Here is a 15683-nt window from a genome sequence, read left to right as displayed (position 1 = left end):
CCTTTTGCATTGCTCTCCACCCTAGGTGCAGAAGGGAAAGACTGTTATGGGCACATAATATTGTTATGTTGCCTTCACCCAAGCATTTAGTACAGAGCTCTGCACACAGTAACTGCTTAATAAATACAGTTGACTGGGAGTACTTCAGCTCAGGCATGTGCAAGGAGTTGGCAGCCAAAGAGGACCTCTACAGTGACACCGCTCCCCCTCTGTTTGGGGGCACTCCTCCCTACTGTCGCCCCACCACAGCTCTTGAGTTCTTCATGGGATGACACAAACCTGCACCTGGAGCCGCCGTGTCCCCTTTCCCCAGCCAGGCTGTGGCATTTAGCTCCACTGTCGTCCAAGGTCCTTTTAAACGTCTGCTGTCACCCAAGACCTGAACTGCCAGTGTAGCAGATTCATTAGATGTCATTGCCAGATTGAAGGAAGGGGGAACCCTAGCTCTGGCATAAGGCCATCGCTTGAGAGCCTCTCTCCCCCTCTTCCTCCCACTCCCGCCATCCAGAAGTAATTGCGAGCCCCCTGAGGGCCAGGGACTTGCCTCTTTTACTTTTTTTTATATTATTCCCCAGGGCCTAGTACATTACTTTGCCTACAATATGGGCTCAATAAATACAATTGGAGGAAGGGGTCACCAAGTGAAAGAGCTGGGTTCAGCAGGGAGAGCTGAAACCTCTACCTAGGAGACTGACGTCACCAGAGATGAGTCAAGAGTTTCCAGTGAGGGGAACAAAACCCTAAGAGGGCCCACAGTTAGTGTTAGGCAAACATTATATCTAGTCTTATTTCAAGAAAAAGAACTGGGCATGGAATTTCCTGACTTTACATTTTTGCTCTTTAAAAAATGGGCCCTAACCCACTAGTTACATGATCGTACTGTGTGGGGCACCATCACTTAAAAGTCATCTTGGTTCACCGTCTCTCCTTCATCAAAATCCCTTCCCACTTCTTCGTAGTCCTTCTCCAGTACAGCCAAGTCTTCCCTGGCCTCCTCAAACTCCCCATCCTCCATCCCTTCCCCGAGGTACCAGTGCACAAAAGCCTTCTTGGCGTACATCACGTCAAACTTGTGGTCCAGCCGGGCCCAGGCCTCGGCGATGGCCGTGGTGTTACTCAGTACACAGGTGGCCCGCTGGACTGTTGCCAAGTCTCCTCCAGGCAACGCCACTGGAGGCTGGGAATTGATGCCCACCTTGAACCCGGTGGGACACCAGTCCACAAACTGGACAGACTTCTTGCATCTAATGGCGGCGATGGCCACGTTGACGTCCTTGGGCACCACGTCGCCCCGGTAGAGCACGCAGCAGGCCATGTACCTGCCACGCCGGGGGTCGCACCAGACCATCTGGCTGTGAGGCTCGAAGCAGGCGGCGGTGATCTCGGCCACGGACAGCTGCTCGAAGTAGGTCCTTTCTGAGGAGATGATGGGCGCGAACGATGTTAAAGGGAAATGTATCCTGGGGTAGGGAACCAGGTTGGTGTGGAATTGGATCAGGTCCACGTTCAGGGTCCCTTCAAACCGGAGGGAAGCGGTAATGGAAGACACGACTTGTCCTATCAGCCTGTTGAGGTTGGAGTAGGTGGGCCGCTCGATGTCCAGGTTCCGGTGGCAGATGTCGTAGATGGCCTCATTGTCCACCAGGAATGTGCAGTCTGAGTGCTCCAGGGTGGAGTGGGTGGTCAGGATGGAATTGTAGGGCTCCACCACAGCGGTGGAGATCCGGGGGGCTGGGTAGATTGAGAAGTCCAGTTTAGCTTCCTTCTTGTACTCTACTGAGAGCTGCTCCATTAAGAGGGATGTGAACCCGGAGCCTGTACCCCCTCCAAAGCTGTGGAAGATCAGGAAGCCTTGCAGACTGTGGCACGGTTCTGTCTGCCAAGTCAGAAATGGGACACTTTGAAGGAGAGTCAATCAGCTCACTTTACACCAGCCCCATTGCTTTTTTGGTTGAGGGTGGACACGGGAGGACCCGCCCTGCCTCCAGCAGATCAGAGAGGGTTGATTTACGTCTACAGTTCTATCTTTGCAGGTAGGCTGAAAACTCCCTTCATAGATTGTAAGCTCTTTTAGGATAGGAATCAGGTTCACTTAAGGCTACTGTACTCTTCCAAGTGCTCATTACAGTGCTGCACGCCTAGGAGGTGCTCTGTAAATACTATTGATTCATAGGTGAAGAAACAGAAAACATCCATCCGGCCGCTCTAAAGGCCACCTCTCGCTCCTACTCGGACTTGCTCTCCGGGTCATCCGGCTCCCGTGTTCTACCTCCAACAACCCATTTGAAATAGCATGGCCTAGTGAATAGAGCACTGGCCTGGGAGTCAGAAAGACCTGAGTTCTAATCCCGTTCCATCACTTGTCTGTAGTGTGACCTTGGACAAGTCACTTATCTTCTCTGGGCCTCAGTTACCTCATCTTTAAAATGGGGATTAAGACTGTGAGCCCCATATGGGACAGGGACTGTGTTCAACCTGATTAGCTTGTATCTACCCCAGCACTTAGAACAGTGCCTGACAGAGTAAGCTGGGTTAACAAATACCATCATTAGTATTATTATTATGGCCCAATATGGCCTGGGGATTCCCCCATTCCCAGGCTTAAGCTGATGGTGGTCAGGCAGGTGGGAGTGGGGCAGAAACTTATAGTAGCCCATATTCCAGGTCTCCTCCATTTTGGAAGATAGGAGAAGAAGGGCCTGGGAAAATGCAGCTCCAACCTGGCATCATTTCCCCACAGCAGAGAGATAGAGAAGCAGCGTGGCTCAGTGGAAAGAGCACGGGCTTTGGAGTCAGGACTCATGAGTTCGAATCCCAGCTCTGCCACGTGTCGGCTGTGTGACTGTGGGCAAGTCACTTAACTTCTCTGTGCCTCAGTTCCCTCATCTGTAAAATGGGGATTAAGACTGTGAGCCCCACGTGGGACAACCTGATTCCCCTATGTCTACCCCAGCGCTTAGAACAGTGCTCGGCACATAGTAAGCGCTTAACAAATGCCAACATTATTATTATTATTATTATGATAAGGGATTGTCACTTGCCATTTTCCGGATCTTCTCCAGCACCGGGTCAATCATGTCCTTCCCAAGGGTGTAGTGGCCTCGGGCGTAGTTGTTAGCCGCATCCTCCTTCCCGGTGATGAGCTGGTCTGGGTGGAAGAGCGACCGGTACTTCCCTTTGCGGATCTCATCTGAGAGAGGTGAGAGGCCAAGAGGTGTAGATCAACCTACCACTTAGCCCATCTCCCGCCAGCCCACAGCCTCTTGCCCACCTGTGTAAAAAGCAAGAAACGGGAGCCAAGGCAGCCAGTTTCCTTAGGCAGATGATGCAAGGCCTGGTTATTTTCCAATAAAACAGTGTTTATGGATTATGGATATACCTCTCCTCCGTTTACAGTCAGTCTCTTCCCTTTCCTTTGGACAATTAAGATGTGTGTAAGACACCGAGATCAGGTCTCTGACCCAGGCGTGTCCTGGCATCCCCTGTAAGCTACCTTATCTGTAGTATCTGGGAACGGAGTAAAATATGTACTCTATTTTTTGACCCGCCGTTGCTGGGTGGGGAGAGAGGGAGAAATCAGGTAGCTTGTTTTTTGGGACAAAGAGAAGAAATAGTGTTAGGCAAAGGAAAAGAGGCTTTGAGGGAAAAAATAGAGAATGATAGAAAAAGGGAGAAAAGCAAGAGAAGAATCAGCAGAAGACAAGGAGTACAGAAAGAGAGACGGAGTAGAGGGAAAAGAACAGAAGGTCAGAAGAGGGGACTCTCCCTTAACAGCAGAGATGATGGTCAGAAATTCTCCAACCTGGCCTCCTCCTAAAATTAACAGCACTCAAAACCCAACAAAATTCTCACCCAACAACCTGATGGAACTTGACTTTCTGAAACCACCCAGAAGTCGATAAGATCAACATGTGTTCAAAAGGCACTCCTGACAACCCACATCAAGCAACCTAACAGTGAAATACAAATAGGCAATGCAGTGTCCTTAATCAGAGGCAGAAAGAAGCCCTGAACCTGAGGCATATAATGCCGCAGAATCATTTGAAGATGTCCAGAGAAATCCGGATAAAAGCATCTCCCATTTTAGATTGTGAGCTTCTTAGGGCAGAGATTATGTCTTTTATTTCTATAGTATCAATCCATCAATCAGTGGTATTTACTGAACGTTTACTGTGTGCAGAGCACTGTACTAAGCACTTGGGAAAGTACAATAGAACAGTTGTTAAAATGGATTAGAGACCTAGGGAATAGTAAAGTAGAGAAATATTTACATTGCGCACTCTCAAATACTTTGAATAGTGCTCTTCCCACAGAGGTGCTCAATAAACATTACTGAGTGATTGATTGAAGGAATGAAGGACTCACAGATAAGCCTACAAAACTATATTTGCTCATTGTGTCCTCTTGGCTATAGGAAGATTCAAAAAGCAAGAATTACCCGTTTGTCTACATTTAGAAGTTACACCTACATGTGACTTGTGGAAGAGAGCATGGCCTCGTGGGAAGGTCTGGGATTCAGAAGCCTGCGATAAGTCCCAGCTCCCTGCCTGATTAACATAGGAGTTTATGAAAGATCACCCCCATACCTGGACCTTCCTGTCTGGAGAAGCAGCGTGGCCTAGTGGAAAGAGCATGGGTCTGAGTGTCAGAGGACCTGGGTTCTAATCCCAGCTCCGCCACTTGTCTGTTGTGTGACCTTGGACAAGTCATGTCACTTCTCTGTGCCTCAGTTCCCTCATCTGCAAAATGGAGATTCAATACCCGTTCTCTCTCCTACTTAGACTGTGAGCCTCACATATGACCCGATTATCTTGTATCTACACAGTACTTAACAGTGTTTGGCACATAGAAAGTGCTTAACAAATACCATTATTTTTATTATTACTATTGTTATTGGAGAGTTTCTTCATAATGGGGCAAGGATTCCTATCTAGCTTACAGATCCTGCTGAGTGATTTGGTATTTACATCATGTCATTCAGCCCTAGGTAAAGGCAACTAGAATGGCTTCCATCCTCCTCCATCTAAGCAGGAATCATTTAAAACACCATCTCCCCTCTCATCCAATAGAGGTCTAAATTGTGTAAGAAGCCATTTCAACAATCCTCTTCCACTCAATGGACGAACAGAGAATGGTGCACTGTGTTTGAAGAGCAGAAAGGTAATCTTATAGACTAAAAGTCTGGTTGGATAATTAACCTGGTTATAATTATGGTATTTTCTAAGTGCTTACTATATGCCAAACACTGTACTCAGCACAGGTTAGATACAAGATAATCAGGTTGGACACAGTCCCCATCCCACACGGGATTCACAGTTTAAGTAGAAGAGAGTAGAATTTAATTATTTAGGAAGCTGACAGAGTTTACCTATAATGCTGGGTTCCATGTCGATGAAGACCGCCCTGGGGACGTTCTTCCCGCCTCCTGTTTCACAGAAGAAGGTCTCGAAAGTACTATTTCCTTTCCCCTCCTTGGCATCTCCTGGGTGCTCCTCCTTATTGTCAGGGATGACTCCGTCCGGCTGAATCCCATGCTCCAGGCAATACAATTCCCAGCAAGCATTGCCCATCTGGACCCCAGCTTGGCCAATGTGGATGGAAAGGCATTCCCTCTGAAACAAGAGCAAGCCAGGGAGACATGTTGGTCTCTCCTAAGGTACGGCATACCAGGCTATCCCTCTCCGTCCTGCTCCCGAAGTCAATCAATCAATCGTATTTATTGAGTGCTTACTGTGTACGGAGCACTGTACTAAGCACTTGGAAAGTACAATTTGGCAACAGATAGAGACAATCCCTACCCAACAACGGGCTCACAGTCTAGAAGGGGGAGACAGACAACAAAACAAAACAAGTAGACAGGCATCAATACCAAAATAGATAAATAGAATTATAGATATATACACATCATTAATAAAATAGACTAATAAATATATACAAATTTACACACAAGTTCTTTGGGGAGGGGAAGGAGATAGAGCAGAGGGAGAGAGTAGAGGTAATGGGGAGGGGGGGAGGAGCAAAGGAAAAGGAGGGCTCAGTCTGGGAAGGCCTCCTGGAGGAGGTGAGTTCTCAGTAGGGCTTTGAAGAGGGGAAGAGAGCTAGCTTTAATCATTATCCTTGTTGCTTCATGGCAATTTTTAAAACTTCACATTCAGTGGTCACATTAGTACCTGGGGGAGGGCTGGACCCAAGGCCAGAGTGTCCCTCTCTCTCCTCCCGTCTCCTTCTAGGAGAAAAGTCCTACCCCAAACTGGGACTAGAGTGTAGGCAGAAACTACATACTTTTGTGTTTGGTGTCTCCAAAGGGCTTACAAACGAGAATGCAATGTTTCCAACAAAGAATTACATCAATAGATGCTACAACAAGGCATATCCTAGGGTGCTTGAGTGGTGGCTTTCTCAGTTTCACCCCAGCCTGGTTCTGGCCCTGCACTGACAAACTGAAAAACATTAAAACCGTTCCTAAAGAAAAAGGTTTGCTGCTAAAAATTGGACCTCATCCTTATCTTTCCCTAAGACAACCTTCTAGTTCAGACTTTTGCTACTGCTGAAATTATTTCTATTCCTCTCTCCCCCAACCCCTCACCCAGATTCAGAGATGAAACTGAATTTGGGAAGCAGTGTGATCTAGTGGAAGAGACATGGATCTGGGAGTCAGAGGACCTGACTCTGGCTCTGTCTGCTGTGTGACCTTGGGCAGGTCACTTAAGTTCTCTGTGCCTCCACTTCCTCATCTCTAAAGTGGGGATTAAATCCTACTCCCTCCTACATAGATCATGAGTTTCACGTGGGACAGGGACTGCATCTGAACTGATTATCTTGTATCCACCCTAGCATTTAATACAGTGCTTGTTAGATAGTAAATGCTTAAAAATATCATCATCATAATAATTTATAATAAACTTATTATTGCAAAAATAATGTAATCAACTCTAGGATATAAACTTCATAAACATGCTTACATGTGCTAAATTGGTCCTTCTGACTATTCAAGCCAATCAAATCTTATGACTGCTTCGAAAGCACCTGAAGGGGAGAGTTGGGGCTTGGATCTACTTGGGTCCACGGCAGACCATTTCCCAGGGAATAAAAACCTGTCCTCAGCTGCCCTCAGTGCCTTCTAAATTTAAAGTGAATTCTCACAGAAGCTGGAGCTGATAAGGTTTAGTTCCTGCTTCCCCACACCAAGTTGATGCGGAATAAATAGTCCATAGCTTGGATGTGTACCTACTGATTCAGGCAAAATCAATGTTTATTGTGCACCTTTGTGCAGAATATCATCTTAAGCACTTGCGAGAGTACAATGGAATAAGAAGACATGATCTTGCCCCTAAAGAAGCTTATAGTTTGGTGGAAGCCATCCTCGATACAATCAGAATATTTCTCTTCTCTGCCAAAATGAAGTCTCCCACAACTGGAACCTATCTATTCTCCACTTACACCAACTTCCTTGGATAACTCATTGGCTCCCATAGCTTCAACTACCATTTCTATGCAGATGATTCCCAAATCTACATCTCCAGCCCTGATCTCTCTCCTTCTCTGCAGCCTCGAATTTCCTCCTGTCTTCAGGACAACTCTATCTAGATGTCCTGCCAACATCTCAGGCTTAACATATCCAAAACAGAACTCCTCATCCTCCTACCCAAATCCTGCCCTCTCCGTGATATTCCCATTATTGTAGACAGTACCACCATATTCCCTGTATCATAAGCCTGTAACCTTGGCAATATCTTCAATTCATCTCTCTCGTTCTATCCACATATTCAATCTGTCCCCAAATCCTTCTGTTCTACCTTTGCAACATCGCTAAAATTGGCCCTTTCCCCTCCATCCAACCTGCTAGTGAACTGATGCAAGCCCTTATCATATCCCACCTTGACTACTGCATCAGACTCTTTGCTGACCTTCACTACTGCATCAAACAGAAACTCCTTACTATTGGCTTTAAAGCACTCGATCACATTGCCCCCTCCTACTTTTCCTCACTGATTTTCTACTGCAACCCAGCCTGTTCACTTTGCTTCTCTAATGCCACTATACGTCAGTATCGCTTATCTCGCCACCAACCCCTCAACCACATCCTCCCCGTGGCCTGGACTCCCTCCCTGACAGACCACCACTCTCCCCACCTTCAAAGCCTCATTTAAATCACAATCCCAACTAAACCCTCATTTTCCCTCTCCCCTTTCCCTCTGCATCACCTGTAACATCAAGCGCCTTGTATCCTTTAAAGCACTTAATATTCACCCCACCCTCAGGCCCATAACATTTATGTACATATCCATACTTTATTTTAATATCTCTCTCCTCCCCTGACTGTAAGCTCCTTGTGGACAGGGAACATGTCTACCAACTCTGTTGTATTGTACTCTCCCAAGTGCTTCGTACAGTGCTCTGCACTCTGAAAGTACTAAGTAAATATCACTATTGAATCAACAGCAGCTCAGTAATTCCATTTTCATATTTTCTCTGGGTGAATCAGAAAAGCAGTCTGAATGGAGCCATTTACTCTGTTCAGAGGTCAAAGTATCTTCTCTGGGTCAGAATATATATTAATCTATAGTAATAGTTGTGGGGAAAGAAGAAATAGGGAATGGGCCAGGAGAAAATCCTCAAAGAATGAAGGGCAAAAAAAGGCTCAGAATTCACATCAAATTGTCCAAAACATCCTGATGTGCTTGAAGATACCAACCTCCAGCACAGATATATTTCACTCAAGGATACATACTAAACATCACCATCTTTTAATGTCTGCTAAATTAACCAATTTGCATTCAAATCCGAGCTTGGCTACCAAACAATACTAGGAAATGTTATTTAGATGTCCCTGTGAGAAACAAGCAAATAGAAACACAAAGAGAGCTGCCCCATTTTGCATTATTTTAACTCTGAAGGATTAAAGTGATTTTAAAACAACCATGGGGGGATTGGAGAGAGGGAAGAGGTCTAAATGAGGTTCCCCTAGAATAGAAACCTATGAAACCTTCAGTAGTATAAACGAAGAACTAAACCTAAGGGAGGCCAGGAAAAAATATACGTATTTTAACCCACCATACTTTTATGCATCTAATAAAACAACTATTAGGCAGAAATTGGGGAAACATGCATACACACACACAAACACACATCTCCATCTCCACATTAAAAAGTCAACAAGTGCTCCCCGTAGAGGAGTCAGAGCTTCCAAACCATCTTGTAATTTTTACCATATGAGCCATATGACTGCTCAAATAAGCAAAAGTTTAACAAAAAAAAGCCTGTTCCACATTAAAATAAACCTAATGCCTCATATATCTTCCATGAGAGGAATGGAAGATTCAATTTAGAATAGTAACACTGAGAAGGTCTGAAGAACATTTAACCACTTACCATGATGATTTGTTCAGAATAACCCCTTTGGTAGTTAAGAGCAGCTTCACACTCTTTGCTGGGAATTTTATAACCCAGAGAGGAATGAGAGAAGAGCTATGGGATTTCCTAAAAGAACAGGTCTCTTTTAGGCTTCTCAGTCCCAGAGCACTACACTGAGACAGCAACAGCTGCAGAGTTCAACGGAACTAGTCAGTTCAACAGTTTGAAAAATGAAGCAATTATGTGTTCTATTCTGTCCTCTGCCCTTTACCTGTTGTGTGCTCTGGGGAAAGTTGCTTACCGCCCAGTTTCCTTATCTGTAAGAGAGGAAAATAGATATGAACCTGAATGGCATAATAAAGACTTGCACCCTCATTGTGAATTTACAACCTCTAAAATGGAAAAATTGATTCTTCCAGAAATCGTTCAATAAATTGGGATTGTCTGGTAGGGTAAGGAGTGACTGGCCTTCCAGGAAAGGTTTTCATAAGGACTCTGCCTGGCTCTGTTTTATATTTGCAGAGAATTGAACACGGTTAAATGTGCTTTGATTCATTGAAATAATTTGATTAGACCATCCTCCTTAAACATTTCGATACTCACTCCACTGACACATCATTTGTGTAAATATACTCTGTTGCTTCCCTTATCTTTCATTTATTTTAATGTCTGTTTCCCGCACTAGATTGAAAACTCCTCAAGGGAAAGGATTCTATACCTTCCCAAGCGCTTTTCCCACAGTAAATGCTCCATAAATCCTACTGATTGATTGGGTATAACAGGTTAATTGTACGGTTGTTAAACATAAGGTGAATGGAATTGTACCTTAAGCATTAAAAGAAGGTATCCCACCTTCACAGCATTTATGTACTAATCCTTATAATTTCCCATTCCCCTTTCACCTTGTGTGAGCACCTTGCGGGAAGGTAAAGTGTGTAACCACTCTACTGTATTGTTCTCTTCTAAGTGTCCAATACAGTGCTCAGCACACAGTTAACCACCATTGGTTGATTAGTCCTCTCCTTATTGCCTCTCCCTGCAGCAGTTAACTGTCTCTTGCTCTGCCTCAATTTTCTCAACTCCATAAAGGGCTTAATATTTCCGGTTTTGGGTCTGAATGAGACAATATCATAACACTACATAATCCCGGGGCTCGAAGAAAACTCTCTGATTGCCCTCAATCCTGCACTAACAAGAGACAAGAGACAGCAGAGAGGCTCTTCCTTCCCGCTCCCTTCAGCTCTGTGCTCATTTGTATATATTTTTATGACCCTATTTATTTTGTTAATGAGGTGTACATCCCCTTGATTCTATTTTTTGTGATTATGTTGCCTTGTTTTTGTCCGTCTGTCTCCCCCAATTAGACTGTAAGCCCGTCATTGGGCAGGGATTGACAATCCAAGTGCTTAGTACAGTGCTCTGTACTTAGTAAGTGCTCAATAAATACTAGTGAATGAATGACCATGAGACTGTTGTTGGGCAGGGATTGTCTCTATCTGTTGCTGAACTGTACATTCCGATCGCTCAGTCTAGTACTCTGCACACAGGAAGCGCTCAATAAATACGATTGAATTCATTCATTCATTCATTCATTAGAGAAGCAGCGTGGCACAGTGGAACGAGCCCGGGCTTGGGAGTCAGAGGTCATGGGTTCAAATCCCGGCTCTGTCGCATGTCTGCTGTGTGACTGTGGGCAAGTCCCTTCACTTCTCTGTGCCTCAGTGACCTCATCTGTAAAATGGGGATGAAGACTGTGAGCATCGTGTGGGACCACCTGATTACCCTATCTCTCCCCCAGAGCTTAGAACAGTGCTCTGCACGTAGTGAGCGCTTAACCAATCCCAACATTATTATTATTAAAATGGGGATGAAGACTGTGAGCCTTGTGTGGGGCCACCTGATTACCCTGTCTCTCCCCCTGCACTTAGAACAGTGCTCTGCACATAGTAAGTGCTTAACCAATATGAACATTATCAGCATTAAAATGGGGATGAAGCCTGTGAGCCTCATGTGGGACCACCTGATGACCCTGTCTCTACTACAGCGCTTAGAACAGTGCTTTGCACATAGTAAGCACGTAACCAATACCAATTTTATTGTATTAAAATGCGGATGTAGCCCGTGAGCCTCGCGTGGGACCACCTGATGACCCTGTCTCTACCCCAGCGCTTAGGACAGTGCTCTGCACATAGTAAGCACTTATGGGTCAGTGGAAAGAGCACAAGCTTGGGAGAAGGAGGTCTGCCACTTGTCAACTGTGTGACTGTGGGCAAGTCACTTCACTTCTCTGTGCCTCAGTTCCCTCATCTGTAAAATGGGGATTAAGACTGTGAGCCTCATGTGGGGAAGTAGCGTGGTTCAGTGGAAAGAGCCTGGGCTTCGGAGTCAGAGGTCATGGGTTCGACTCCCGTCTCTGCCACTTGTCAACTGTGTGACTGTGGGCAAGTCACTTCGCTTCTCTGGGCCTCAGTTCCCTCATCTGTAAAATGGGGATTAACTGTGAGCCTCATGTGGAACAAGCTGCTTACCCTGTATCTCCCCCAGCGCTTAGAACAGTGCTCTGCACATAGTGCTTAACAAATACCAAAATTATTATTATTACGTGGGACAATCTGATTACCCTGTGCCTACCCCAGCGCTTAAAAGTGCTCTGCACATAGTAAGCGCTTAACAAATACCAACATTATTTTCCCCCTCCTCCCTCCTCCCCCTCTGTCCTTCCTCCTCTCCCTCTCTCCTCCCTCCTCCCCGTTCCCCCGCGCGGGGGGCGGGACTGCCCCGTTTCCGGGCAACCGTTCCGAAAGCGGCGCTCCGATTGGCGGGCTGGGCCGGGCGCGCCGCCGCCGCCATTTTCAAATGCCCGGATGTGGCGGGCGGGCGTCTCTCTGCTGACAGGCCCGATGGAGGCGGAGGGACCGGCCGCCCCGGACCCCGCCGCCGCCGCCCCCGCCCCGGACCCCGTCGCCGCCGCCGCCCCGGACCCCGAGGAGCCGCCGCCGCCGCCGCCGCCAAGACGGAGCCGCCCCGCCAAGGCCGCCAGCCCGGGCCCGGAGCCGGACCCCCCCAGGAGGTGGGCGCCCCCAGGATGGCGGGCGGGGGCAAGGACGGGCCCCAGGCGCGCGGGACCACGACGACCACGACGACGACCACGACTTGCCCCAGGCCCCTGCCCCCAACCCGGCCTACTGGAAATCATAATGATGCTGGGGGTTGTTAAGCGCTTACCGTGTGCAGAGCGCTGTTCTAAGCGCTGGGGAATAATAATAATAATAATAGTAATGTTGGTATTTAAGCAGCGGGGCTCAGTGGAAACAGCCTGGGCTTCGGACTCAGAGGTCATGGGTTCGACCCCCAGCGCGGCCACTTGTCAGCTGCGTGACTGTGGGCAAGTCACTTCACTTCTCTGGGCCTCAGTGACCTCATCTGGAAAATGGGGATTAACTGGGAGCCTCACGTGGGACAACCTGATGACCCTGTCTCTCCCCCAGCGCTTAGAACAGTGCTCTGCACATAGTAAGCGCTTAACAAATACCAACATTATTATTGTATTTATTGCTATTGTTTTTGTCTGTCTGTCTCCCCCGATTAGACTGCAAGCCCGTCAGTGGGCAGGGACTGTCTCTATCTGTTGCCGATTTGTACATTCCCAGCGCTTAGTACAGTGCTCTAAACATAGTGAGCGCTCAATAAATACTATTGAATGAATGAAAGTGGCAGAGCTGGGACTCGAACCCATGATCTCTGACTCCCAAGCCTGGACTCTTTCCACTAAGCCACACTGGTGTTATTTAAGCACTTACTATGTGCAGAGCGCTGTTCTAAGTGCTGGGGGGATACAAGGTGATCGAGTGGTCCCACATGGGGCTTACCGTTTTAATCCCCATTTTATAGATGAGGTCACTGAGGCCCAGAGAAGTGAAGTGACTTGCCCAAAGTCACACAGCTGGCAGGGCCGCGGGGTCAGAGGTCGTGGCTTCCAATCCTGGGTCTGCCCCATGCCTTGCCGTGTGACCCTGGTCAACTCACCTCCGTGGATTCTAGAGCTAGGGCTTGGGAGTCAGAGATGGTGGGTTCTAATCCCGCCGGAGGTACTTTGGGCAGGTCATCTCATTTCTCTGGGCCTCAGTGACCTCATCTGGGAAAGGGGGATGAAGACAGTGAGCCCCATGGGGGACAACCTTCTATCTCCCCCACTGCTTAGAACAGTGCTTGGCACAGTGATTGTCTCTATTGCCGAATTGTCCATTCCAAGTGCTTAGTACAGTGCTCTGCACATGGAAAGCGCTCAATAAATACTATTGAATGAATGAATGAACATAGTGCTTAACAAATGCCATCATTATTAAGTGCATGAACCTAGGAGTCAGAAGTTGTGGGTTCTGATCACCTGTCAGCTGTGTGACTTTGGGCAAGTCTCGGTGCCTCACAGACCTCATCTGGAAAATGGGGATGAAGACTGTGAGCCCCACGGGGAACAACCTTGTATCTCCCCCGGCACTTCGAACAGTGCTTGGCATATAGCGCTTAACAAATATCATCATTATTAAGAGCATAGGTTTAGGAGTCAGAGGTTGTGGGTTCTAATCACCTGTGAGCTGTGTGACTTTGGACAAGTCACTTGACTTCTCGGTGCCTCACAGACCTCATCTGGAAAATGGGGATGAAGACCGTGAGCCTCACGTGGGACAACCTCATTACCCTGTGTCTACCCCAGCGCTTAGAACAGTGCTGGGCACATAGCGCTTAACAAATGCCAACATTATTATCATTATTATTATTATTATTCACTTCTCCCTGGCTCAGTTACCTCATCCGTTTAAAAAAAAAAAAAGATCAAGATGGTGAGCCTCAGAGAAGCAGCGTGGCTCAGTGGAAAGAGCGCGGGCTTGAGAGTCGGAGGTCATGGGTTCAATCCTGGCTCAGCTGCTTGTCAGCTGTGTGACTTTGGGAAAGTTACTTCACTTCTCTGTGCCCAGCGCTTAGAACAGTGCTTTGCACATAGGAAGCGCTTAAGAAATGCCATTATTATTTTTATGAGGGACGAGGACTGGGTCCAACCTGATAGACTGTAAACCCGTCATTGGGCAGGGATTGTCTCTATCTGTTGCCAAATTGTACGTTCCAAGAGCTTAGTACAGTGCTCTGCACATAGCGCTCAATAAATACTATTGAATGAATGAATTACCTTGTTTCAACTCCAGTGCTTAGAAGAGTGCTTGGCACATAGTAAACTCTTAACAAATAACACAATTATTATGATTATTTTAATGGGAGATCAGCGGGTTGTCCGTGCCGCCTGCCAGTCGGGGGAGAAAAGGATGCTCCTCCGGTTTAGGCAGGGTGGCCCAGTAGCCCGGGTTCTGCTCGAGAAGCAGCGTGGCTAGTGGTTAGAGCACAAGCCTGGGAGTCAGAAGGTCATAGGTTCTAATCCCAGTTCTGCCACTTGTCTGCTGTGTGACCTTGGACAAGTCACTTCACCTCTCTGTGCCTCAGTTCGTCTGTAAAATGAGGATTAATATTGTGAGCCCGATGTGGGACAGGGACTGTGTCTAACCCAATTATCTTCTGCTTACCCCAGCGCTTAATACAGTGCTTTGCACATAGTGCTTAAATACCAATGTTGTTGTTATTCAAATGCTCAAGGCCAAACTCTAGTATGTCAGCTCAAGTTGAAGGGCTGGACCCTCAGTTTGCTGGTGTTTGCAATGTAAAACCGAGAATTAAGGCGATGACACCCAAATTCACTCCCAGACTGTACATCAATTGTATTGAGCGCTTACTGTGTGCAGAGCCCTGTATTAAGCACTGGGGAGTTGGTGGACACATTCCCTGCCCACAATGAGCTTACAGTTTACAGGGGGGAACAGTACATCTGGTAAGAATAATAAAACCTCGATTTAGAGCTAGTGCTTTTGTTGCATTGGTACGCACTGTCTTAATCCCCATTTTACAGACAAGGTAACTGAGGCACATTGAAATGACTTGTCCGAGGTCACACAGCAGGCAGGTGGTGGAGCTGGGATTGGAAGTCAGGTCCTTCTGACTCCCAGGCCTGTGTTCTACCCGGTGGACCATGCTACTTCTCAACTTCAGGGTGCAAATGTCTTGGCTGAAAGGAATGAGCCTTTCCACTATACTATGGAGCTTACAAGGGAAGTTAATATGTCCTTTTACTTCCCCTTAGCAAGAAAACAATTTGAATAGGAACTGACATTCAATGGCTGCTGATATGAATGGTTAGCTGGGAGTATGGTTTAGGTGAGAGTGTACCTGTTATGGAACTGTTACTTTCACTGTGGAAAGTTAGATCTAATTGAGTATTTGGGATC

General features: G+C 46.9%; 1 protein-coding gene across 1 annotated transcript; it reads right to left on the bottom strand.

Moving 5' to 3' along the window:
• Window positions 1-619: 619 nt before the first annotated feature.
• LOC100085942 (tubulin alpha-4A chain) lies at window positions 620-7473 on the bottom strand. The gene is made up of 4 exons (XM_039913849.1): window positions 7441-7473; window positions 5369-5612; window positions 3038-3190; window positions 620-1872 (listed from the first exon to the last, which is right to left on the bottom strand). Exons 1-4 carry the CDS (start codon window positions 7471-7473, stop codon window positions 899-901), a joined length of 1404 nt encoding a protein of 467 aa, XP_039769783.1. The 3' UTR covers window positions 620-898.
• Between the last annotated feature and the right edge of the window lie 8210 nt (window positions 7474-15683).

This window comes from Ornithorhynchus anatinus, chromosome 13 (genome assembly GCF_004115215.2).
Source record: "Ornithorhynchus anatinus isolate Pmale09 chromosome 13, mOrnAna1.pri.v4, whole genome shotgun sequence".
NCBI lineage: Eukaryota > Metazoa > Chordata > Mammalia > Monotremata > Ornithorhynchidae > Ornithorhynchus > Ornithorhynchus anatinus.
The sequence above is the reverse complement of the archived record's forward strand: the minus strand, read 5'-3'. Positions and strand labels throughout refer to the sequence as shown.

Coding starts and splice junctions, on each gene's coding strand:
- LOC100085942 (XM_039913849.1), bottom strand. CDS start 7,473: ATGGGAGCCAATGAGTTATCCAAGGAAGTTGGT. Junction 5,613..7,440: donor AGTTATCCAAGGAAGTTGGT/GTAAGTGGAGAA, acceptor CTCTTGTTTCAG/AGGGAATGCCTTTCCATCCA. Junction 1,873..3,037: donor GAAGATCCGGAAAATGGCAA/GTGACAATCCCT, acceptor CTTGGCAGACAG/AACCGTGCCACAGTCTGCAA.